Source organism: Anopheles maculipalpis, chromosome 3RL, assembly GCF_943734695.1.
Source record: "Anopheles maculipalpis chromosome 3RL, idAnoMacuDA_375_x, whole genome shotgun sequence".
In the NCBI taxonomy this organism is placed as follows: Eukaryota; Metazoa; Arthropoda; class Insecta; order Diptera; family Culicidae; genus Anopheles; species Anopheles maculipalpis.
Genome location: NC_064872.1, coordinates 28544364 through 28568555, shown reverse-complemented (window position 1 = coordinate 28568555; position 24192 = coordinate 28544364). Strand labels below are relative to the sequence as shown.

The 24192-nt window shown below is 42.2% G+C and overlaps 4 protein-coding genes across 4 annotated transcripts in view; 1 reads left to right on the top strand and 3 right to left on the bottom strand.

Moving 5' to 3' along the window:
* Window positions 1-24192, top strand: part of LOC126564831 (SPRY domain-containing SOCS box protein 3) — a 321084-nt gene that overhangs the window by 13317 nt on the left and 283575 nt on the right. The window lies entirely within an intron of this gene.
* On the bottom strand, window positions 240-948 carry LOC126560539 (ankyrin repeat domain-containing protein 39). The gene is made up of 3 exons (XM_050216498.1): window positions 843-948; window positions 571-774; window positions 240-499 (listed from the first exon to the last, which is right to left on the bottom strand). The coding sequence occupies exons 1-3, from the start codon at window positions 946-948 to the stop codon at window positions 240-242; spliced, it is 570 nt and encodes a 189-aa protein (XP_050072455.1).
* On the bottom strand, window positions 1411-7053 carry LOC126565601 (uncharacterized). Its single transcript, XM_050222795.1, has 4 exons — window positions 7034-7053; window positions 2028-2120; window positions 1837-1940; window positions 1411-1625 (listed from the first exon to the last, which is right to left on the bottom strand). Exons 2-4 carry the CDS (start codon window positions 2107-2109, stop codon window positions 1413-1415), a joined length of 399 nt encoding a protein of 132 aa, XP_050078752.1. The 5' UTR covers window positions 2110-2120; window positions 7034-7053; the 3' UTR covers window positions 1411-1412.
* LOC126564810 (mitogen-activated protein kinase 1) overlaps window positions 20972-24192 on the bottom strand; it is a 65130-nt gene continuing 61909 nt past the window's right edge. The window contains exons 6-7 of the mRNA XM_050221923.1: window positions 23813-24169; window positions 20972-21110 (exon numbers count right to left, since the gene is read on the bottom strand). Of these exons, the coding sequence (XP_050077880.1) occupies window positions 20979-21110; window positions 23813-24169 (489 nt within the window). The 3' untranslated portion in view covers window positions 20972-20978. The remainder of the gene's footprint in view (window positions 21111-23812; window positions 24170-24192) is intronic.

Below are 24192 nucleotides of genomic sequence, written 5' to 3'. Positions count from 1 at the left end.
ACACACGTGCCTTAAATTCTGTGTAGCTAAAAATAGTTAGTCACCCTTGTGCGACACAACGCACACTCCCGCCAAACACAAAAATGGAACATTTTTGTCCTTCAAAGAGTAGTGTGCATTTAATAAGCAGCTCACAAACGGGAAGACAAAAGCGTTCAAAATGAAAGCTTTCCCTATTGAAAAAATTCCTTATTAAAGCGCTATTACGGCAATTTTGTCAATAGGGTTGTTTTTTGTCTCTATAACGGCGGTCTGCGTGGCACGGCCAACAATTTTCTTAGGAGGTCCGCATCGGTGTGAGTGTCTTGCACGAGATCGATCGGTTTGTGGCGACGAACGTCCTCCACATGACGAAGTACAGGCGATATGATTACAAGCAGCTGACAAGATTTCAGATGGCCACCTTCGGCTGCACGGTGCAGGGCCGTTCTGCCATCGTTATCCTTTTGCATTGCGTTTGCCCTGAATGATAAGAGTAGTTCCATGATTCTGGTGTGTCCTATGGGTATGGGAAAATCAAAAGGAATGCTTAGTAGATTGATAGTGCGATGCTTGAGAATGCGTCTTTACCCATCATTGCCGCTCGATGCAGTGCCGTAACGCCACCGTTCGTTACTTCATTAACACCGAGACCGTTTAGTAAGAGTAGCTGGCAAGCCTCAAAGTGTCCGTTGCGTGCGGCATAGTGCAGTGCGGTGTAACCACAGCTGTCCCGGTCGTAAAGGTGTCCTCGGGCAATCAATTTTTCCAAACGCTCGATTTCGTTGTCCATCGCTAGAATGGAAAACAAAGTGAGTAAATTGACGTTTTTACACAGAAAGACGGGACAAAATTTGACAAACCAGCACTCCATATTCCTCGGTCAAAATCCAGTTCATTCAGTGACTGCGTCGCGCCAATACCTTTCGTTGAACAATTCGTGTGATCTTTGCAGGATCGCGGGTTCATTTTGCTAATGCAAAGCGTTTAGATTGATTTTGAAACGAACAACTCAAGTAGGCCTTAGAATCATTTATCGTGAAGCAAATATCCGCTAATGGTTCGGGAACTGTCGTTGAGGGCACACTGCCTTGTAAGCGTTTTTTCTCTTGCGGAGACGCTGTGCAGAAAGCTAAATTACAATTAATCGTCGATGTTTACAAATATTTGTAAGTATGGCTTAAACGGAACGATGATTTTGTGCTTTTACTCTCCCGAAACTGGCTCCAATCACTGCACCCAAAAGGGTTTTTGTTTGGCTTTGGTTTCTGGGAGTTTTGTTGTGACGTTTTCGCATGACAGCTGTCAGCTTGCTGTCGCTCATTCGAATATTAATGAACAAAGAAAAAAAAACCGTTACTACCCGTACACGAATCTTTAAGTATTTTTGGTACACATGCTGTATGACACACCATGATGCGCGTGGGACGGTTTTATTCGGGCACATCGATTTTACTGTTCCCACCGTTAAAGTTGCCACCCTCCCGGCCGCTGTTGGCGAGATTGTCTCGCTCAATCACCGCCGAGGACGTTTCGCTCAGGTACGGTTCGGGATCGCTGAACTCCTTCCGCATCGTCCACATGTACTCGTTGTAGTCTTGCTTGACGGCTGTTGACGAGGACGCTACGACACGATACCCGAGCACCTAGCAGCGAATAGATGCAAAGGAGAATGTATTTAATTGTTTTCCAGAAGGAAACGTATAATGGTTTGAATAATGTCTAATAATGTATGTGTCTTATTGTCCATCATCATTCATGACCACTTGAAGCTGACCATGGAATAGGATGGGTAATTGTTTATTCAGCCCACTCATTTGCATATCGATCGGGGGTGACCCACACACGCACACCTACCTCCAGTGCCGTCAGCATTACGCATGGATGCTGTAGATAGACGACGGTGGACTCATCACTGTAGCCTCCGCATGGGAAACGGTTCAGCTGTTCAATGTCGGCCGCTGCGGGGAAGGATATTAGCAAAAAGAAAGACATTGCACGGTGGTAGCAATAAAAAGGGGAGATTAAATGACCGTAATTTCTCTTACCCTTCAGCCCGGAAACGAGCACGCGAAATGGATGCTTGTGACCGTAGGACGCAAGATTACCGCGGATGAGAATGTATGGCATCGAGGAGCGATCTGTTGGGAATGGGATATGCATACAGAAGGCGTGTCAATGGATGGTTGAATGAAGATGAAGATCTAGCGCTATTTCTACATAAAGTACAAAGCATAAGAGGTACATAGAACATCTGATAATAGCTAGTCATGTGAGAGAGATTTTTGGTGGGTGATTAGAATTCTGACTACAACTAAGCCAGGAAGAATTTCAAGGTTCTGAAGTACATTTTTCATACGTTGAAGAAATAGTTGGCAAGTCACCATGCTCCAAAACGTATATAAGACGTCACATAATCAATTCCGGTTTAGAAGTTGGCTTAGAATCAAAATAAAAGGAATCAGAAAAAAAAGTTTTGGCAACGATTGTTTAAGATGTTCTTTGCTGATGATCATGCTGCTTTTGAGTCTCCTAAAGAATTGGTTTTTTCATACAAACTGCATCAATTTTTGAGGTTTTATCGCATAGAAATTGCATCACACCTTCAAGGAAAGATTCATTTATAAATATTCAATAGAGGGCAGATGTTGTGGTTAGGTAAAGCGCAGGCCCTCGCACTGTACAAATAGTATACAGTGTTGCGTGTGAAATGTTTGTTTGTTTACCTAAGCTTACCCTACTATTATTCTGAGGAAGACGAGCATCTCCAGTACCATCGTATTGAGCAAGATCTAAATAGAAATGTGCTAAACATATCACTTGCAGGTGCTACCGCAAAACAGTAAACAACGGTCTAATGATGGAAAGTTTGCAAGCCGTTTATTGCGATGTCATTTTGTTAATTGATTTTATATCAATATACAGCAATAATATCATTTTACATGTCTAAAGAGAAGTATGTAATTGCTTTTTCTTTAACCCGCGCTGGCAACAAAAAGATTGGCTGGTAATTTCTAATCGTTACCAAACAAAAAATGGCAATCGCTCTCCCTTTTCTTAAAATATTAAAACAACCCTTACGTAAAACAACCTCTTTTTCATGAGCCTTTCAATAAACAAAACGACCAAGTACAAAACAATGTAGTTATCGCTCCTAAGTTTAGGCAATACGGAGCACATAAAATCTACTTAGGGCTTTTCCGAAAGGCATATCTCTGTAGATAGGGTTGTATGAAGAATCATTAGCCCCATTAGCCAGCTACACCGCAACAAACGAATGAAAGTCAACAATAGTTCACTTTCTTCGCAAAAAATATGAAAAAATACCCTAAACTCTCTCCATTTCGCACGATTATATGCAAATGAAGCAGCATACGAAACCACACCAGATAGAATGTAATTTGGACTAAATACGCACCTCCCACATCCTGGACACACGTTCCAGACAGGCAGTGTAATTATTCGCAATGTTTACGAACACCTGGGGTCCGGGGCGGACTAGCCTAGGCCTTCTGTCGTAGCACATAAACGCCCCGACATCATCATCTCGGCATCTTTTCCGCCCCGGTGCACATTTTTCACCCGCTCGCCGTGGCCGTGAATTCATTAGCGATTATTGCGTTGTTTTGTGAGTAGATTTTTGTTGGTTTTTCGTTGGTTCGTAGATTGATGATGTTGGTTTGAAACATCTCAAAGAAAGGCATGAAATGAATGCATCAGTGAACAGGCGCGCGCGCGCGCGAAACACAAAAGAGTCATTACAGTCTACTATCATCACAATTGAGCGGGGAGGATGGTCTTGTCTGGGCCTTTTTGCCCAGTTTTTGGACACATCAAAGGTCGATCCTCGGTGTGTGCTGGTCGAGCTTGGTTTGCTTGCGTTAAGTAGGGAAAAATTCAACAGCTTCTTCATCCGCTTTCTTCAACAGCAAAGGGTAGATTGAATAACTGCCTCTCATTCGCTGTGTGTGCGTCGGTTTTTGAAGTGAGATTGCCGGCAAAGCAAAATTCAATCAAAATTTGCAAGTTTTCAAGCTCTAGCGATGCACAAATGTGGTGTGTTTATTGTTTTGGCATGGTTTCCGTACTCTTGTACACCAAGCTAAACGCTTTTAATCTTTCATCTCTACCTGTTGAGGGTGAAGCCGACTGTAACGGCGGGGTCTTTCCGTATTACATGGTTCCGGTATTTGTCGTGATGGGAAACCACTGCCGAAAGTGAAAATAACTTGAAGCTCCGTAACAAATGAGAGGCAGCTAAAAAAAACTCTCAGCCCAGACCCAAAAGATAGGCCTAAAAAATGGTAAATTACACGCACGGCAGAGAGACGCTTGGCACGAATGAAAAATGCCGCAACAAATATGATGATTTAAGTGTGAGATCGTGTTTGGTGTTGGTTTTGCACTGTACATTGAGCTTTGGATGTCTCATTTCCTACTCATTTTACCAAGCATCAGCGTTAAGCCTGGAAGTATGCAATCATAGTTTTCTTAGTAAATTATGAGGACATCCACAACTTATAGTTCACCTCAGATAAGATAAATGACTGTTTCCATGCAGTTATTGAATGATTGGCTACATTCAGGTGTGCATGTAGTTAATCCATGTAGGGGCGGCCCGGTGGTGTAGGCGACAGCGGCTCCGCTCTTCAAACGGCAGGACCGTCCCCCCGTAGTAAGGACTGACTAACCAACTACGTGGTATCGGCACTCTAGTAAGAGCCATTTCGATGGCCGGCATGACCTTAGAGGTCGTTAAGCCAAGAAGAAGAAGAAGAAATCCATGTTAAACCTTTAGAGAAAAAAGCAGGTGATTTACATTTGTACAAATAGTCTTCTACTCACATGGTTGTGCTATAAAAATTAAGCCATCTTTTATTTATTTATTCTATTTTGCATGAATTCTATCAAACATCATCTTAATACCTAGATGGCAAATACATTCACAGTTAAAAATTTACTCCTATCAATAAGAAACGCAACCACTTGTTGTACAATGTTGAACGTTTTCTATTTTCCCCTTTGCACGTGTTTGCTTTCCCATTCTCTCGGCAGGTGAAAATTGCCCTTTCTAAATATTTCATGGGATCTCTGCAAAACGGGCGGGTAGGAACTGGATAGGATCGATGTTGCATTCTCCCGGCTATGAACGGTTCGTTTGTGGTTTCACTCGCAGTAGCGGCAGAAGTACAGAAAAAACGATAGCACGCGCAGTCAGGCTGTCAGGAAACAGGACGAAACGTCGATAAAGCGAAACAAACAAATGCAAGCCCATGGGGAGTATTGAGTCACAATCGTCAAGGAAACGTGCCATTAGCAACAGTTGTAAACTAAGAACGGAAAAGGTTAGCACTAATATGCCAGGGTTTGGCAGTTGTTTTAAAGCTTTTTCATTTATGTGTTCTTGGGCTTAACGACCTTCCAGGTCGTACCGTTCATCGAATGGCTTACAAAACTTATTGATACCATGCAATTGGATAGTCAGTGCTCATTATGGATCCTCACATTAAACTTTTTCTATTGGAATTTGAAACGACCATACAGGGGCCATGTTGGCCCGGTGGTGGAGGTTAGTCAAATCTTATCCGGACCATAGTGAGAACTGACTATTTAGCTACGTAGCATAAATGCAGCCAATCGCGATGGTCAGGTAGGATCGTTAAGCCAAGAAGAAGTGCATCACCAAAGTTAGCAAAAGCAAAACATTTTTTCTTAACCATAGTAACTTTTCCTAGGTGACGGCTCGGTGATATAGGTGACAGCGACGCCTGTCTTTGCACTGCAGAACCGGCAGCAAATCCTTTCTGAATCGCTTCTCTGTTGTAAGTACTGACTATCAGCAAGGAACTACATGATATCAGCAAGTCCAATAAGCCACTCGACGACTGGCATGACCTACATAGTAGGTCGTCAAGCCAAGAAGAACCATACCGGCCGTGACAGACTATTTTGATGAGAATGATGAATAATATTTTTTTAATCATAAAGAAAACGGCTAAGCAGTATTGCTAGGTAAAGGAACCCGATGACTACCAAGTTTTAGTCGCCCATCCGTTAGACTTAACGCTTAACGACCTGGTAGATCATAGCGAGTCATGGCATAGCATTTTAGTCGGATAGACACTCTTCAATATAGGGGAATTGTCCGGTTGGAATTGTATTGTGTATATATTGAGCCTGCCGTGTGAATATCCAACGCAAGGTGCTATTAACGCCGGACCAGACCGTTCCTCTAGGACAGTAGTAGTAATGAAATAATAGGTAGTTTGAGAAATTAATGTTCTTAAATTTCAGAACTTACGCAAAAACTAGTTTTAGGGTAAAAATATTCTTCGATTCGATAAGAGACAGTTTAACCTGTCTTTTTTTTGGCAATTTTGGTTTTTCGTTTATGAGACTTTGAGTTTGTAGGCTGCGAGCCAGTAGATATTTCAAAATTTAAATTTCAGGTTCTCATGAGTGTTTGTTAAATTTTCTCGCTTTGAAATCGCTTCTTGAAAACCTGCTGCATGCACAATTAACCTTCACGAGGCACCGGAGGAAAAGCTGAAATCGTAATTATGAGATTTTTTGACAGTTTCGCATGGATTCCAACAGTTTGAAAGTTTTCCCGTAGCCCCGAGCCTTCTGAGACTACAAATGTTGGAATGTTATTGTTATCCCAAATAAAAAAAAATCACATTTGCTAACCCCTGAAAACCCCTTAGAACAAGACGTCACCGGCGGTCGATCACACCTATGTCTAAAACATGGAAGCAACGGAAAATGTGCCCACTTTTCCATTCGCGTTCCTTCATTGATGATGGTCAGTGATTTCACTGTTCGAGCGGTAATTAGTTTCGGCATTTAGATGATGCCCTAATCCCCGAAGACTTCCTGTCTTTGAGGCAGCAATTACACCCTTGCTGAGGAAACCGTGCCGCTTTGATCTGGCTACTTTCCGTTTCTTAGGCATGGTTTTCTCTCCTCTGCTATTCTGCTGTTTTCGTACTAGGATGTATCTCTATGTTAGGAGGCACTTATGCGTTAAGAGGAATTTTTCTCCCATGCTTACTTGATTTGTCCTTGGATGGTGTGTATTGGATGGATGTTTTCCTACTGAGGCCGTGCTTGTCTTGCCGGTTGCTTTCGTTTTTCAACTTCACTCTGAAGAAGCACTCTGGTGAAGAAAGGGTTCCCAAAATCCTCGGAACTCTGCTTTATGTCACTGTGCTTGGCATCAGCATGATGCTATTTGTAAGGAAAAAGCAAACCCCTCCACTGGTTTCACTGGGCGATGCGTGCGCGTAGGTGGTGGCACACTGCCGGGACTGCTGCTGGGTGTTGTTTCTTTTCACTTGCCAATTGGCGCAACCACCCACACAAACTTTTTTGCTGGAACTCTTCTCCTCTCCGTTTCTCTTGCGATGTGATTTTTTTTTTTGGGAAGCAAAGATGTCACTGCTAACCACAGTGCGTGTGTTTGTGCGTATGTGCGTGCTTTTCAGTGGCGCCCTACTTCCGGACGGTAGATTCGAAACGAGATCAATTACGGGGACGGCTCCCAAAGTTCGGCCACGGCCGGAAGTGTGTGTGTTTGTGTGCGAGCGCGGGAAAGAATGGCGTAGGTCCAAAAAAAAAAAAACCGCGCAATATGGCCTATCGAGATTTTGTTGGTGTTTTTATTTAATGTTTCGATTTCCGGTTGAGTCTTTTGTGTTTCGCATGCGGCTTGTAATGTTCACTTAAATATTTGATTATTTATGAGTTGAATTATTGCTATGCAAATCCTACAAACACGCACTAGTTCTGCACAGGTTTTGGATGTTTTTTAGTTGCACTTATTTCTGTAGCACCTGCGATTGATGATTCTCTTCGTTGGGAACTACGGATGTAAACCGGACGTAACAGACCCCAAACGCGTCAAGATGGCAGGTAAACAACGACTACGGAACGTGCTGAAGTTCGGTCGTTGTTAACCGTGTGAGCTTTTCTCTCTCCCTCCCATACTCTCTCTCACTCTCTCTTTTTTCTATTTCGCTATCTCTGTCGCTCTTTCTCATAGCCAACAGTAAAAGAACCTGTTCACGGTCCCACTTGTACAAACACTCTGTTGATGATGATGATGATGATGATCGAATGCCGCGTGCGCGGCCGAATGATTACGGCATCATCTGTGTTGTTCACACAATGGGATTCTATGACGAACGGTCAAAAATGGTGGCTTATTTGTTTTTTGTTGGGAAATCGTTGGAAAATCCTAATAGCATCTTGATAGCATGAGATCTTGGACTGCCATTTCTGGTATGAATTTATCTTAAACTGTCGGAAGACGGCACAGGTGTTTGAGGTGTTGTCTTGCGTACTGTAGACTTATCAATCCCCATTATACCACTACTATTTACCATTTCACTAATAGTAATCTGCAAAAAATGCATTACGTTGCATATTAACATGCATTTAGGCACAACAAACCATTATCATTAGATAGAGTTCGGCGAACTAAAAGAAGATCCGGTCGGTATTTGACAAATTGCCATCTGAAGTTCTCCACAACCAGCCATGATTCTGCTGATGATTTAATATAAAAAGACTGCACACGAAGAGAGACAGTCGGTGTTTTTTTATGTTACATAAATTAAGTTACAAAAAACGATTATCTGACTAGTTGAATGAATGTGACAGAAACTTCTTCTTATTATTATTCTTGGATGACGACTACATTCTAGGCCATGCCGGCTGTCTAATTATTTATTGGACTTGCTGATACCACGCATTTGAATAGTCAGTCCTCACTACGGGGGAATTACAAGGGGAGCAGAAGGCAATTACAAGCTTTTTATTATGAAATTCAGTATTTAGAAAAATATGGATAATTGAAGCATTAAAATGTTTAAACATAGATAGACGGTTAATTTCAGAAAGCTAACAGTTATGCAACTACAACCATAAAATCCCATTGTGCAACGCGGTGTGCTTTTTGAGATAGTGTTTGAGAAACAAAGCTTTTTCTGCCGTTCTCTTTCTCTCTTTCATTTGCTGCGAGAATTCTTTAGCCATTCTATCTCTTTCTTTCTCGCACCGTAGCGCATTTCATTCGCAAAAAAAAATCATCATTTGAAGGTCGTCGCCTGCTTCGTTTGATCCCTTGGTCTGGTTTGGCCCGGTTTTGCCCGAGCTCAGCTGAATGATTGAGTGTTGAATTGAAGAAGAAAAAAATAAAGGCCTGCCGTGAGTGTAAACAAAAGGTGTGGCTTTAAAGCTGCGGTTTGCTGGTGGTCCACAATCCAGTTGACACTAATCGGCATCCCGGTTCAAGCAGTTGTATTATTTCCACCCCAGGGCGCCAGCGGAATCGCCATCAAGCGTGTGTAAAAGCTGCAAAAAGGATAATCGTAATGGCGTGGTCGTGATTTTGACATGCCACGAGGGGATTAATGCATCGCCACGCGGGCGAGCTTTTTTAATTTGGCTCGTTCGCATGACGACGAACAATATGCCTCGGACCGGGGGACAATGTGCAGAGAGTAGGCGACGACGGTTTGAAATAGGAAGATGACATCATTTGTAGTAAACATTCTGAAAGGTAATGCTCGTATATCCACTGCCAACTTCTAATAAAGAAAGCCGGAAGGTCAATCAACTCGGCGGACACGTTCTCTACGGTAGACGGCGATAGTAAGCATGATGAGCCGACCGGAACGAATCGATCAACCAAGATTCTTGTTGAGCCCACAAAGGAACTAGTTTAAAAACCGGTATTATGCATGTTGCAGACGGTTCTAACGGTGTAGTATCGGATGCATTACATGCTGTGAAGCCCATTGATGAGTGTGGACAGACACACACACAAGACACGCTTTTGATTATTAGCAGAAGAAGCGGAAACCGACCCGGTTAGGCTCATGGCTCGGAGAGCTATTTAATGAGCGTTCGATTAGTAGACCGGGAAACTTGTGAAAACCAGCAGAAGCCATAAGAAGTTGATTATTGCTAGTGCTTCTGGTAGGCGAATATTCTCTTTTCTTTTAAATCGTTCTGCACTCGAATACGTCGTGATGATTTGGTCTGGTCAATAATCAGATGGAAATATGATCAACATACGATCGAACTATCTGCCAGACGAGCTCTTCATCTTGGCTCGCTGGAAAATGAAGACTAATGGAAGATCAAAACTCGTGTTGTAGTCTGATATTTGTTTTCGCCTCAATCGTTTGCTCCAATAGATAGACCAATAGACAGAGGAATGCTGTTGTTTTCCACAATAACGTAGTGGGGAGTAGAGAGATCGGGTTGGGGTGTTGGGCAAAAAGATGCGAGGTCTGAAGACGCGTCCAACAGTATGCCGGACGCCAGGATCGGACCAAGAATGAACGATTTGTCATCGATTTTTTACGGGAATGCTGCTGGCAGAATTTCAACTCCCAGTACCCCCTCCTCCTCCTCCTCCTCCTCCTCCTCCTCCTCCTCTTCCTCCTCCTCCTCCTCCTCCTCCTCCTCCTCCTCCTCCATGCCTCCCGTGTTATGGAAAATCGACCTTAGTTCTCTTTAATATTAAGAACCATGTTTTGGAGGTGTTTTTAAAAGATAGTTTAAGAAAGAAATTAAAATGAGACTGACAAACTTAAAATGGATCGGAAAAATATTTGTCGTGACGGAAAGAAATAATTTTCTGACCACTTTTAAAATTTCCATTTGCTACCTCTTCGCCTGGTATGCTCTCCTGTTACTCCTGGTCGAATTTCGCCGCATAAAAATTTCCGGATTTTTGCCAGAATCCGGAAATTTTTATGCGGCAAAATTCGACCAGGAGTAACAGGAGAGCATGAATTCGGAGAGGTAGCTTGGATCGGTTGAAAATTTCCAAAATCAGTTTTAAAATTCAAAGTCAGTTTTAAATTAGGGTTGGAACTTTAAAGTTTGGAATTCAACTTTTAATTTTGCATCGGGATTTTAAAACTGATTGTGGATTTTAAGATTGGATTTGGAAATTTTCAACCGATCCGAACTACCTCCTTGAATTCATGCTGTCCTGTTACTACCAGTCGCTCCTAGTAGGAAAATTGGTACAAAATCGGCGATTGCGTCTTTGGACCGCGCAACGTCTTGTAGAAAATGCCACCCCGATCCCTCCACTCCCCGCCAAGTTATTCCGATGGAAAGTAGTAGATTACTCGGACATTCCTGGTCCAATCGGGATGAACCGCAAACTGTTGGATGCCCCCCGCCAAGTTATTAAGCACTCCCGTGGAAAATCGGTGACAACTCGGTCATACTTAGTCCGATCCTGGCGTCCGGCATACTGTTGAATGCGTCTTCAGGCCGCGCATCTTTTTGCCGAACACCCCAACCCGATCCCTCCACCTCCCGCCAAGTTATTGAGCAAAACAACAGCATTCTCGTGGAAAATCGGTGACAACTCGGTCATTCTTCGTCCGATCTTAGCGTCCGGCATACTGTTGGATGCGTCTTCAGGCCGCGCATCTTTTTGCCAAACACCTCAACCCGATCCCTCCATTCCCCGCCAAGTTATTGGGCAAAACAACAGCATTCCCGTGGAAAATCGGTGACAACTCGTTCATTCTTAGTCCGATCCTGGCGTCCGGCATACTGTTGGATGCGTCTTCAGGCCGCGCATCTTTTTGCCCAACACCCCAACCCGATCCCTCCATCCCCCGCCAAGTTATTGAGGAAAACAACAGCATTCCCGTGGAAAATCGGTGACAACTCTTTCATTCTTAGTCCGATCCTGGCGTCCGGCATACCACCGGCATCTTTTTGCCGAACGCCTCAACCCGATCCCTCCACTCCCCGCTAAGTTATTAAGCATTCCCATGGAAAATCAGTGATAACTCGGTCATTCCTGGTCCGATCCTGGCGTCCGGCATATCGTTGGATGCGTCTTAAGGCCGCGCAACTTTTTGCCTAACACCTCATACCGATCCCTCTTCTTCATGTCCGGTTATTGAGCAAAACAACAGCATTTCCGTAGAAAATCGGCGATATCGCTCAGTTTTGGTCCGATTCTGGCATCTCCGATTCTGGTCCGATTCTGTTATTGCTGACGAGAACAAACCGGATTCACGGATGTTCCTACCTAGCGTCACTAGTTTCGCTCAGGCCAGACGGGTTAAGCTTATGTCCTGCAAAAAAAAAAAAAAACCAGGAGAATGATATTTCTAGGGCTAGCTCGCCGGACAGAGTTAGCCGGTGACAACTCCTTTAAATATTTCCGACGGAACGGGGAAGCACTACTGGATTGCGCTACCGAAATGTAGGGAAAACAAAGGCAAAACTTCTCCCGAATCTGAAAGAAATCGTCCAAAAGGTTTACTCTAGGGATATGTGGGATAGTATTCTTCTTCTTTGTTTAACAACATCCTCTAAGGTCACGCCGGCCATCGAATGGCTTACTAGACTTACCGACTTAGACTGCCATGGAAAGAGCGGCGCCGCTATCGCCTACACCTACCGTACGGCTACAGCGCCTACTGGAGATGGAGATACAACCAGCGCTAGAAAGAAAGAGAACGATGCTTCGCGCGATCTACGATAGCACACATTGATCGTACTGATAAAGCACAGTACTCGCCAAAACAAGCGCAACTAACGAAACATTGAAAACATTATAATCGTATAAATATGGAAAGGTCATAAAGAGATGACAAATATTTGGTGGACTGTTTCATAAAATTAATAGTTTATACAAGCATTTATTTATTTATTAGAAAAAATCATCAATAACATTTTCCAATCAAAAAATGCCGTTAGGGTAAGGCATAGAAGAACGAATTAATAACACGTGAGTTGTGTACTCGCGAAGCACGAAAAATGCTGACAATCAAGTAAAATAAATTAATAAAAAAGCAATTATGATGACTTCGTTAAATTTTACAAGCTGTTTTTTTATTCAGGAATTTATGAATCGGTAAGAAAAAAAATTAAATAAAAAATGTCTTATTGAAAAAAATATTAAAATATTTACGTCTATTGCGTTTATTGTGTCAGTTACTGTAAACTGACTACTAAGAAAGAAACGAAAGTATGTGCGTAAGTATAGCCTTCTCCTTTTAGCGTTTCGGTTCGATATGAAAGAAAGAGACGGATAGTGCATCTTTGCCGAGTATGAGCGATGGTACCCTTCACCTTGGTAGTATACTCTCCTGTCACTAGTACGGCGCTAGAAAGAGTAGGCCGTATAGATCCATGCATGGTAGCGAAGGAAAGAGCGAAAGGTAAGTATTTCTTACTGTTAACTCCTAGTTTGGATGCTCTCCTGTTACCCAGCTCGGGCCGATGGCAGCGGCAGAGCGAAAAATTCTCGCTCGCAGCTGTTAAAATGCTGCCTCCTTGGATTCATGTTACCCTGGTAGCGGAGGTTGAAATTTTTAGTCGAATCGGCGTTTCGATTCTTGCGCTCCCGGATAAGTGCGGCGCGATGAAAATTCAATATTTTTGTTTGAAATTTTTTGGCGATTTCATGGAAAATAAATATAAAGCAAGCAGTTTTAATTTAATGGAAGCGTTTATTTTATTACTTTTATTAAATTTAGAGCATTTCTTTCAGATTTCACCTGTTTTCTCAACGGGTTTTATAGTATAAAATATGTTTTACAATCAAACGTTCTTCTCCATTCAATATGCAGACTTTAAATATTAATAATTTGAACTTTCTTTCGTTTTTTTTTACTATTTCGGATTGAATGTTTTCTACGGCTGTTATGTGTCATCAAATCGAGCTAAATAAAGTGTATAATTTTAAAGAGATAACAATACAAACCTCAATTTAGTAATTACTCGTGATTCAGTTCGAAACACGCCTCGTCGAAAGACTTTCTCATCTACGGGAACTTGCTGTCCAAAAGGCTTTTCCTTGGCCTCTTCCAGGACTCTTCTCCCTACAGCAGATGCTCAAATAAAAGGGTAAGGATACGAAATTTCGGATTTTATCTCTATTCTATATTACTTTGTCCATCGGTAGAAAAGAAACATAAAGCGAATAAAATGCAACCCAACATCTTCTTGAAGTACACTATCTTTATTCGTATGTTTGTGTGTCTTGTCCAAATGAAAAGATTCGATTTTCGGTACGGGTTTTACAACAATCCGCCTTCCATCCATCCTTCCTAACTTGTTCTTTAAATGTATATAATGCGTTGCTGATTTGAAAAAGGGTTAGGGAGAGGAGGCTCATTGGTGAGTTTCGGATACGGGGACCGAAATGGGATATTAATATTTCCGTTCAATTTCTATGTAAATGTGTGTAATGACTGATTTTTTTTTTTAATATTCCCGGCGCTTGACTGTACTCTGTTATCGGTTTCTTCACTTCTACTTAAACACAGTTTTTTCTTGACTGTTAAAGAAGCCCCCGCAAAGGGAAGAAGTAGTAGCTAATGTTAGTAGCAGTAAAAGTAGTACTATTTAATAATAGAATTGGTAGTAATAATAGATTTACTACTCACGGAGTTCTAGCTAGAGCGTGGCTGGCATGTGTATGTGTGTGTGTGTTTGTTTGTGGTAATCTCTTCTCAAATTATTTACGATTGCTTCCTATCCTGTACCTGATCTATAATGTCCTCGCAGTAGTAGTCGTATAGTGTAGTGTGCCGCGGATCCTTCTCAATCTACCCCCAAACAGTAAGGGATGATCAACCTCCTCGGGCTTGTTACGGATAAAAACGGTACGTTTACACCGGAGAACACACCGAACAATATACACATACCGAATAGTACACATTTCGGGGAGGGGCAGTGTGGCCAATGTGCCCTCGGGAGTCTCTCTACATTCTTCCTGTTTGTTCTGCTTAAACTTAAAACATCAACAACAACCTGCACACAACTTACACCACACTCGAGAGACGACAAGAAACGACAAGAAACGACGACGACGAATCGGGAATTTGGGTCCCTCCCCCAGGGGGGGGGGGGGGGGGGCGAGGGTTCCAACCATGGGGGTATGATGAACTGTTTGACGCAGAGTCGCTTCTCTCCTGTACGTTAAATTACACATAATTACACATGATACGGTTGAAAAATGTAAACTTTTCCCGTTCATCAAACTCTCTCTCTCTTCTAGCATGGGGCCGATCTTCATTTGGTTTCTCGGTATAACGCACACACACACACACACGCATCTAGTATTATTCGTACATGTCCTTCCCAGGTTCTGCACCGTCTCCTTTTGCTTTATCCATCCATTACTTTTCCATTTTCTTCCTCTTCTGTTCCCAAACTCACTTCACAAACGATCGAAGACGATGCATTTAATAATTGTTTTGTGGAGTAAACGATTTTAGAAAATTACACACACCACTCACACACAGAAGAGAAACACGTTCACATTTTGTTTGTTTTCTGTTTTTACAATTTTGATAGTTCTCTTCCTTTCTTGCAGAAGACTTGATCCGTACTGATCCGTTTAATTGTTCCTTTTTATTTGCATTTCGCGATCGTTTGTTCCGTTTTTGTTGTTGTTGTTGCAATTTAATACACGCTGTTTGAAGCTTGATTTGCTCGGTTTAGTTGCTGATCCTACTCTATACTAATAAATCTTTTGTTTTATTTTATTTTATCTCACTAATGTGTAATGTGTATTTTAAATGTAATATCTCTTTCTCTCTCTCTTGCACTGTTTTAAATGATTTCTTGCTTTCATTTAAATTTATATCGTTAACCTTTCTTTTTGCGCGCGCGCGTGTGTGTGTGTGTGATTTGCACGCTACAATAGCCCAGCTTCTTCGTCGGTAGCAGTTTTTGTTTGTTATTAACCTATTTATGCTCTCTTGCTACAACGTTTAAACATATAAACATATACATATATGCATATTACTAGCTAATACGTGCCGGAACGGATCAAAACGGACAGCAGGATGTATCCGTGTGAGAAAAAAAAAACCACATATAATACAAAAAACACGCGCACACACACACATACATTACGTACGGAAGAACATTGAAGTAACAATTAGAATTGTGTGTTTGTGTGATTAATTCGAGAGCATAATTACAACTTTATCCCGGCATTATAAAGTCTAAGAAGAGCGATCAAGCTAGTATAAAAATTTAAACCCATGCCCCTCTCTCTCTCTCTCTCTCTCTCTCTCTCTCTCTCTCTCTCTCCCTCTCTCTCTCTCTCTCTCTTTCTTCACGAAAAAAACACCACAATGTGCTTTACAATATCCCCATTGATTGTGGTTTGTGTGGTAATAATATACGAAGACCGGAAAAAAGAACATTTATACATTTACAATTCACACACACGGTGGCGTGAAGAAGATCGTGGCACACAACGATCGTGCACAAAATGGAAGAATGAAACTAGCCCTAATTACATCTCGAATTGTTGCGATTCCTCCCTCCTTATTTTCCCTTTTTTTTTTCTTTTACAGAAAGCTCATGGCCACCATTTTGCACTATATACTATACATACATGCGCGCACCCATCCACCCACACACACACACACATTGCACACACCTCGTTAAGTGTGACAAAAGACTGGTGGTCATCAACCACCGGAGGAGATGAAAAGAAAATTCTTTCTCTCTTCCCCACTCCGGAACCGGATATTGACCACAGCAATTAAGTACAGTTTGCCTTTGCACGTGCTCCCAAAATAAAAATAAAAATCTTTGCATTTACTTATGTGCACATTAACAAGCGGAGAGCTACATTGTTTTTCATCCTATCTAAAAGTCTTCTTTTCATCTGTTCCTCTTTTCCATCTCTTCAATTGGGTGGGGTGGTAGGTTGGTAGTACATTTTTAGCAATTAATTGCATTTAATCTGTTTAAACTGAAGTTTAATGCACGCGGTTTTTGTTTTATACATGATAGAATGAATTGCTTCAACCGAACTCTGCTCGAGCACTTCATTTTACGCGGAAGCATCGATCGACAGATTATGCATAACTTTTACACCGGGCACATAACACTATGGGGCTTAATTCTGTCCCTGATCCTAACAGTACAATTTGATACAATTGCGTCTCAGAGTAGAAGAAGCTCCACGTTCAGGTCTCATCCATCCATTGATCTTGATGTTAAGAGGGCTGTATCTGATCTGTATCTGAAAGGGTTCATCAAAGCGAAGCCAAGACAAGTTCCGGCTCAATATTGGGTACCAGCAAATAGCTGGAGTTGATCGGAAGAGGGACGAGCGGTTCTAAATCGCTATCGAAGACAGATTCTCACACAGTACATCAAATGAACCGCGTACACTTATGGCTACTGGCCTGTAAGGTATATATAGTGCAGGACTGGCTCAAACTGAGTCAATTTCCAGTGATACAGCGCGCTGGGACGGCGGCATCTGCGACGCTCTTCGTCTCATTGGCGAAGCACCGTCTATCGTTGTCGTTGATCATGGACTGTGTCGGGAAGATCGAGACCCGAGGTAAGCACAGAGCGTTCCATTTGTAGACAAATGCAGACCAGATAATAGCAAAGGGAGATACAGGCGGGTATTCATGCCTATAAGAATTTGTTGATTAAATTCTGACCTTTGCTCAATACCTGCTTGTTTATGTGCCAGCTGTTTTATCACATTGTTTTGAGAAAGTGTACAAATGTGGAAAAGCAGTTAAGTAGTAGTTTACGACGCTCGATAAGTTTATCAACTTTTTCTCAGCTCTCGTGGCGTATTAGCTTTCGAGTGCACCTCTTTTTGGGTTTCTTGAAACCACGTAATTGGATAGCCTCTCTGTCCTTATTACGAGGGAACGATCCGGATGGAATTTGAACCCCGATGCTGCCATGTGAATACCGGCGCCGCTTTCCAAAGGTCCTCTCCTAGAGTACGCCAGAACAGCTTAGGAACACACTAGAGAGGATAATCTCTGTGTTGTCATTCCAAAAAAGATTTGGAAATTGTTTTGTTCATCAAAACTGAAGCTCCTGAACCGTCTTCCTTAAACTTTGACTTTCACATGAACAACCCTATTAAAATAGACCAGCGTCTATCAAACCTGAGGATCTATCAATATTCTAAGGAATTCTAAGATGTGCTTACAGGCGGCATGGAAGTGTCTTCTACATTGGTGAAACTTTTATCGTAACTTTCGATTCTCGGAAAATATATAACTTTCCTAAGTAATGAGTAATCCTAGTATGATCTCCGCATCCTGTGAGAGAACAAATAAAGATACTCATCGTTACAAATTGTTTGTAATTGCCCTTGCCCATGCGCATCATCTTCCGGCCATCGAATGGCTTACTAAACATGCCGACACCACGTAGTTGCTTAGTCAGTCCTCACTACGGGAGAACGGTACGGATGGGATTTGAAACTTGGTCCTGCCGTTTGAAGTCTGGCGCCGCTGTCGCCTACAACACCGGGCCGCCCCCGGTGGTGTTATGAATGCCCATCATTAAATTAATATTGCAAGTTGGGATCGGAATATAGAAACCCATTCGAACAGAGGGCCGAAAATGGCAGCCTAGGACTACTGTATAAGATTAGTAGTGCCACAGAGGGAGAAAGGGAGCTTGGTATTGTGTGGGCACACTGAATACCAAATTCGAAATTCGGTGCCTTCCTCTAGCGTAAAAGTTATACAGTAACCATTTAAACTCTTTTAAAATAATAGTGCTCTCGTGGTAGACAATTCATTCTAACCTATTAAAACCTGCCCCGTATCCCAACTAGTAGAGTGCAGTTGATAATGTGCGTGTGTGTGTGTGTGTGTGTACGAGAGCTTCAATTATTGATTAACCTTTCCCCCCTTTCCATACTCTTATTAACTAGTTCGCATTACTCAGACTTGGCTATTAATTCTTTTAAACGTTGCACTGTTTGTAAAATATTTGTTATACTCTTTGGATCTTTACAGTAGAACCAGTTTTTGTGTTTGTCAGTTGATTTGTTGTGTTTTTTCTCACTCTCTCCCTCTCTTTCTTTTTCTATTGGTTTTTATTCAGTTTAACGCAATTTTCATTAATTTCCATGCATTAAATAACACCTCGAGCGGGTTAATTTGCATGTGGTTTAACCTTGTTTTGCAGAATGTCACGATAAACAATCCTCATGCCCTCTTGGCTCGGTATGTATGTGTGTGTGTGTGTGTGTGTATGTATGTTAATTAATTTAAAATAATTGAGCAGTGAACCGCAATAGTGCAAACACAAAACAGTGCATTCATCAATAACTGATGAGCTGGGACCGCCGGATGGAGCAACGGATAAAAGCGAGAACTTCAAGCCACTTCAACGCCTTTCGGTTTCGATTCATGCCGGTTCATTCTCTCGCTCTGTGCAGCGGTTTTAATTAAAACGATCAATTAAAACACTAATCATATTGTACTATGCTGTGTAGGTTTTTCAAACGCTTATTTTACAACTTTTCTTTTGACCTTCGTTAGGATTGGTTGGGCATGTGTGTGTGTGTGTGTTGGTTAGTTTGGTTTGGATCATACAAATACAAATTATGTTGAGCTTGTTTGTTGTAGCACCAAAGCATTTGGCGAGGATGTAAACAAAAATAAAAACTTAACCTCTCTTACTTAGCTTTCACAATCATCAGTTCAAGCATATCTTCTTGCACATGACGTATTTTGTACGAGCTTAACGACGGACAATAAGTTTTGTTTGTATGTAGTAGGAATACGCTATGAAATCTGGCACACAGAACCAAGTTCTTGCTCTTAAAATGGAGATCATTTGACTAATTATTTTTGGGAGGGGAGCGAATAAGAAACGCGTGTTACAGCATGGGAGTTTTGATAGGTGCAGCTTAAACTATTCGGATCTCTGTTTGTAAATTATGTTTCTTCACGCGCCTTCATGTTTAACGCATTATATGTTTCCTTCTTTTTTGGACCTTTTTTCTTCTGCCTCCATTCTGATATGCGGCGCAACCCTAAACCTTTAACTAATATATCTGTACAGTGGCGGTATAATTAAAAACAACGACTCTTCCTCCCGTGTTAACACCTCATTCTCTACAGCCTTGCGAACGTAATAATGGTGATGGGTATTTGTATGTGTATATATATTAAAAAAAAGATGTAGTATATTTTGCTAGCGTTAGAAAAGAAATTATATATCACACCCCGAACACACGTAAAACACAAATATAGACACACAAACAAAATTGTAACAACGATCTGCCCTGTGGTACAACGATTGGGTTTCCTGTGTTGCAGACCTTTTGTTAATGAGTCGTATTTGCGTGTGTGTGTGTGTGTGTGTTATCTCTGTACGTATCTGAAGGATATCATAAAGAGCTTATCGAGTGTCGAATTTAAGGCAAATTAAAATGCTTAAGCAAAACAAAAATAAAACTGTTTTGCAAAGATCCCGAGCGTGACCCAGTTGTACGCACACTCATACACAAAAAACGAACCTTAAACTCACAGCGTTATCTGCTTTTTTATCACACAGAGCATTACAACAACATGATGCTTTTTTGTTGAGCTAGTTTCTCTCTCTCTTTCTCTCTATCTATCTTGTCCGTAGTAAGGAATCCTTTCTACTATTACCTTTCTTATCAGTGAGCGTAGAAAGAAAACAAAAACTTATAAAGGATTCGGTTTGTTTGCTTGCAACGTACCCAACAAGGTGGAGATCATCAGAGGTTGGCTTGCTAAGCCAACGCTTTCTGATCCCCAAGACGTGTACTGTAATGTTTTGCTGACGAAGTTTTTTCCCCCAAGATGGCATTTACTGCTTGTCTCTCTTCGTTTACAACTGTTTCTTCCGTATTACTGCATCTGCATCCATTTAGTCGAAGCTTGTGAAGGGTGTGGCTGTTTATGTTCCAATGCTGGCGTCTGTATCTCTTTGTGTACAGTTTTTTTTTTGCTTCTTCCGAACCTTCCTCCCCCCAACACAGTACGTCGTATACGAACTTGAACGGCGCTGGTGACTCGGTAAGGTAGTAATCGCAGCACTGGATCGCATCAGCCGAAGATGGGCGTGTGTTGGATGGGTCCCGCTCACCACTGCTGGCCATTTCACCACGAAACGGGTGTGTGTTTGTGTATGTGTGTGTGTGTGTGTCTCTGCTAGCACACCCGCCGCGCTTACATACCGCCCGGAAGGTTGTTATCGTTGTGGTTGAAGCGTAGCGTTTCGTCGAAGATTAATCGTTTCAGCGTTTCCTTCGGCAGATCGTCCAGCTCCATCGCGATACGGAACGGTTCCTCGGCAACGGGCTAAAGATGTGCGGGAGTGCGGCAATTCGTCCGAAAGGTTTATTCATTACATCCGAGCGCGTGTGCCACGAGTGTATTTCCAGGCCGCAGTCACCCAGTTGCAATGAAATTAAACAAAAGAGATGCAAATGATTAATGAGCGTGGGTGAAAACAGGTTCCGTTTTTTTTGGGGATAGGTTAGCCGACGGGAAATTGTTACTTCCGGTTGGGAGGATAATAATCAGGCCCACTAATATCACATCACCGGCAAAAGATTCCCTTCGAGGAGGTGGTTCGGATATCAATCATTTCCTTTTAGTATTCATCACAACAACCTGTACGGGATGGTTTTCTTTCTGGCCGATCTCTATTCGAAAGGTTTGCCGTGCGTATTTTGAGGGTGGCAAGTGGTCGTTCGTAGCTGTATGGAATGATGACGAACGGTCGTCAAAAATGTTGGAAAGTTTTGGGAAGAACTTTTCCTGCTGACCTTTGCAGAACGATGTCGTTAAGTGTGTTCTTGATGGTCGATCGAAGATGTTTAACTATAAACCATTGCCATCCGGCAACATTTTCGTATCAACATTGTTGCGGATATCTGTTACTATCATAAACCAATGGAACACCATTTGAACTACACCTGACGGATCTACAAACGCATTTTCTTCTTCTTGGCTTTACATCGTCTTCTAAGGTCATGCCGGCCATCAAATGATTTACTAGACTTGCCGACACCACGCAGTTGGATAGTCAGTCCTCACTACGGGAGGACGGTGCGGGTGGGATTTGGATCCGGTACTGCTGTTTGAAGACCGGCGCCGCTGTCGCCTACACCACCGGCCCGCTGGTGTATCGATAAACGCAACTTAAAGTATTTTAGTATCAAATAGTATTCTTGATATCGAACCATTTTTAGTATTAAATGTTTGATTGTGCTAGGAAATCACAGGTTTTGAGACGACTGAAAATACTTTCTAAAAAGCTTTTTATAGTGACCGCCAATAAAATAAGACCAGCGTCAATGTTTGACATACAATGGCTAAAACATTCTATTGTTTATTCATATTCCGAGAATTACAGTGACGGATGGAATAGATTACGACCAGTTTTAGACCCGTTTTTCAAACTGCATCTTTCGATACTTCTACCAGGTGTATTTTACAAACATTGGATAAAATGTTCATCATCTGACGTATTTCTAGCCGTTTTCTTATCGTCAATAAGCTCCTAAATGGATGATGAACAAAGTTTAAATCATTTGAGTCAAACAAAAGCTCAATCATTATTTTGTTCGACGGATTTGAAACCCCCTGCGCTACGATTCAGTTCAATCAACAGTAAATTGTAAATCCCAAAAAGAATTTCCTTGCTCCACGAACAAAACCTTCTGAGCTGAATGTAATCACCGATAAAAGAAATGCCATGCCTGCAAATACCAAATAATTGAATACAGACACCAAAAAGGCACACCCACCAAACTTACTTTATTAACTTTTTCTTCCACTTGTGCAATCATTCGTTCTTCTTTTCCATTTCTTCAGAACATTCGGTTCGTATCAGGAAAAGAAAAAAAAAAAACACTTCCGAAACCGTCTTACATTGCCAGCAATTCACCAAAACTTTCCTGTGCACACTTTCAGTCGTCAATCTGACTTTGGTTACAGCATTTCTGCTCAATGGTTTAGTGTGTACTTCAACACCACATCATCATCATCCACAGTCATTACTTTCATTTGCATCCTCTCATCCTGCCTTCTAGCGGCAGCCGGAATTTCCAGCGAAAACGTACCCAAAGAACCCCAAAGAAAGGAAGTTAATCATTGCACTAATGGGATAATCATCACCGTCGAGAAGTACGCTTTACGTGCATGTTTGCACTTGACATCCCACGATGGTGAACGAGTTTTCGATCCTTTGATGGAATAGAATCTACCGAAAGAGCTCTTGAAGTATGTGCTTCGGAAACGGGACCAGAAAAAGCCCACAAATGTGCATCCGATTGAACGTACTGCTCGTAGTGATGTGTCCGCTACAATTTCACGAATATGTCCGAAATAGTTTTACCGGGGTTTTCCCGGGAAGTTCGCTTGTGACCATTAACGAACCATATTCATGATTTTCCTCTGGCTAACTAAGAGGATAAAGTAACTCTTAAATCGTTTCAAGCAGCACAATTTACTTAGGCGCAGATTATGGTAAGTCAATCCGATTTAATACAACAAAAATGAAAGCAATTTAGGGTGGAATTTAACTTTCAATGGGCGTCAACCAGTCCTGGGTCGGTTTTGGTGGGTATGTGGTACTGCTACTGCACCGCGATTAAACTCAAAATTGCAAAATTACCGTGTTACAGTCGCATCCGGCTGAGGGACGGACGTACGGTTTTCCACAAATACAATTATTTTCATCTGAAAGCATTGCACAATTTAAACCCTCATTACACACTTGGCTGAGCTGTCGCACACTAATTTCCATTCTAAAAGAGGTTCTCGCTATTCCCCCCCCCCCCCCCCCCCCCCCCCTTCAACCTCACATAAAAGGAAGCGATGAAATGGGACGTGGTGAAGTATCAATCAACCTACATGAGACCGCGCGCGCTTGCTGTCCAACCCGGTAATGGTAGAACACATACCCACACACACACACACTCTCGTCAGGTTCACGAAATGATTTCGTTATGTTCGTTTTGGCCCGGGAAAGCTCGTTTTCCACTTTTACTCACCTCATCGTCTGGATCGTAGTACTGCTCCAGATAGGGATGGGCTAGAGCATCCTCTACCGAGATGCGATTGTGTGGATTGAACGTTAGCATTTTACCGAGCAGATCGAGCGCATTAAGGTCCGCGTTCGGGAACAGCCGGGACCATGGGACCTTCGGTTTGTACGGCAGCGACTGCAGGTAGCTGCGTGCCTTCTCGTTGATGATACATTCCAGATCCTCCTGGGACGGTGAACCGAGCACGCCAAGAATGTGGTTCAGCTGATCGAGATAGTGCTTGCCGGGGAAGATGGGCCGATTACTAAGCATCTCCGCCAGTATGCACCCGACCGACCAGATGTCGATCGATTTTGTGTAGCCCTGGATCGGAAGAGAACGAACAT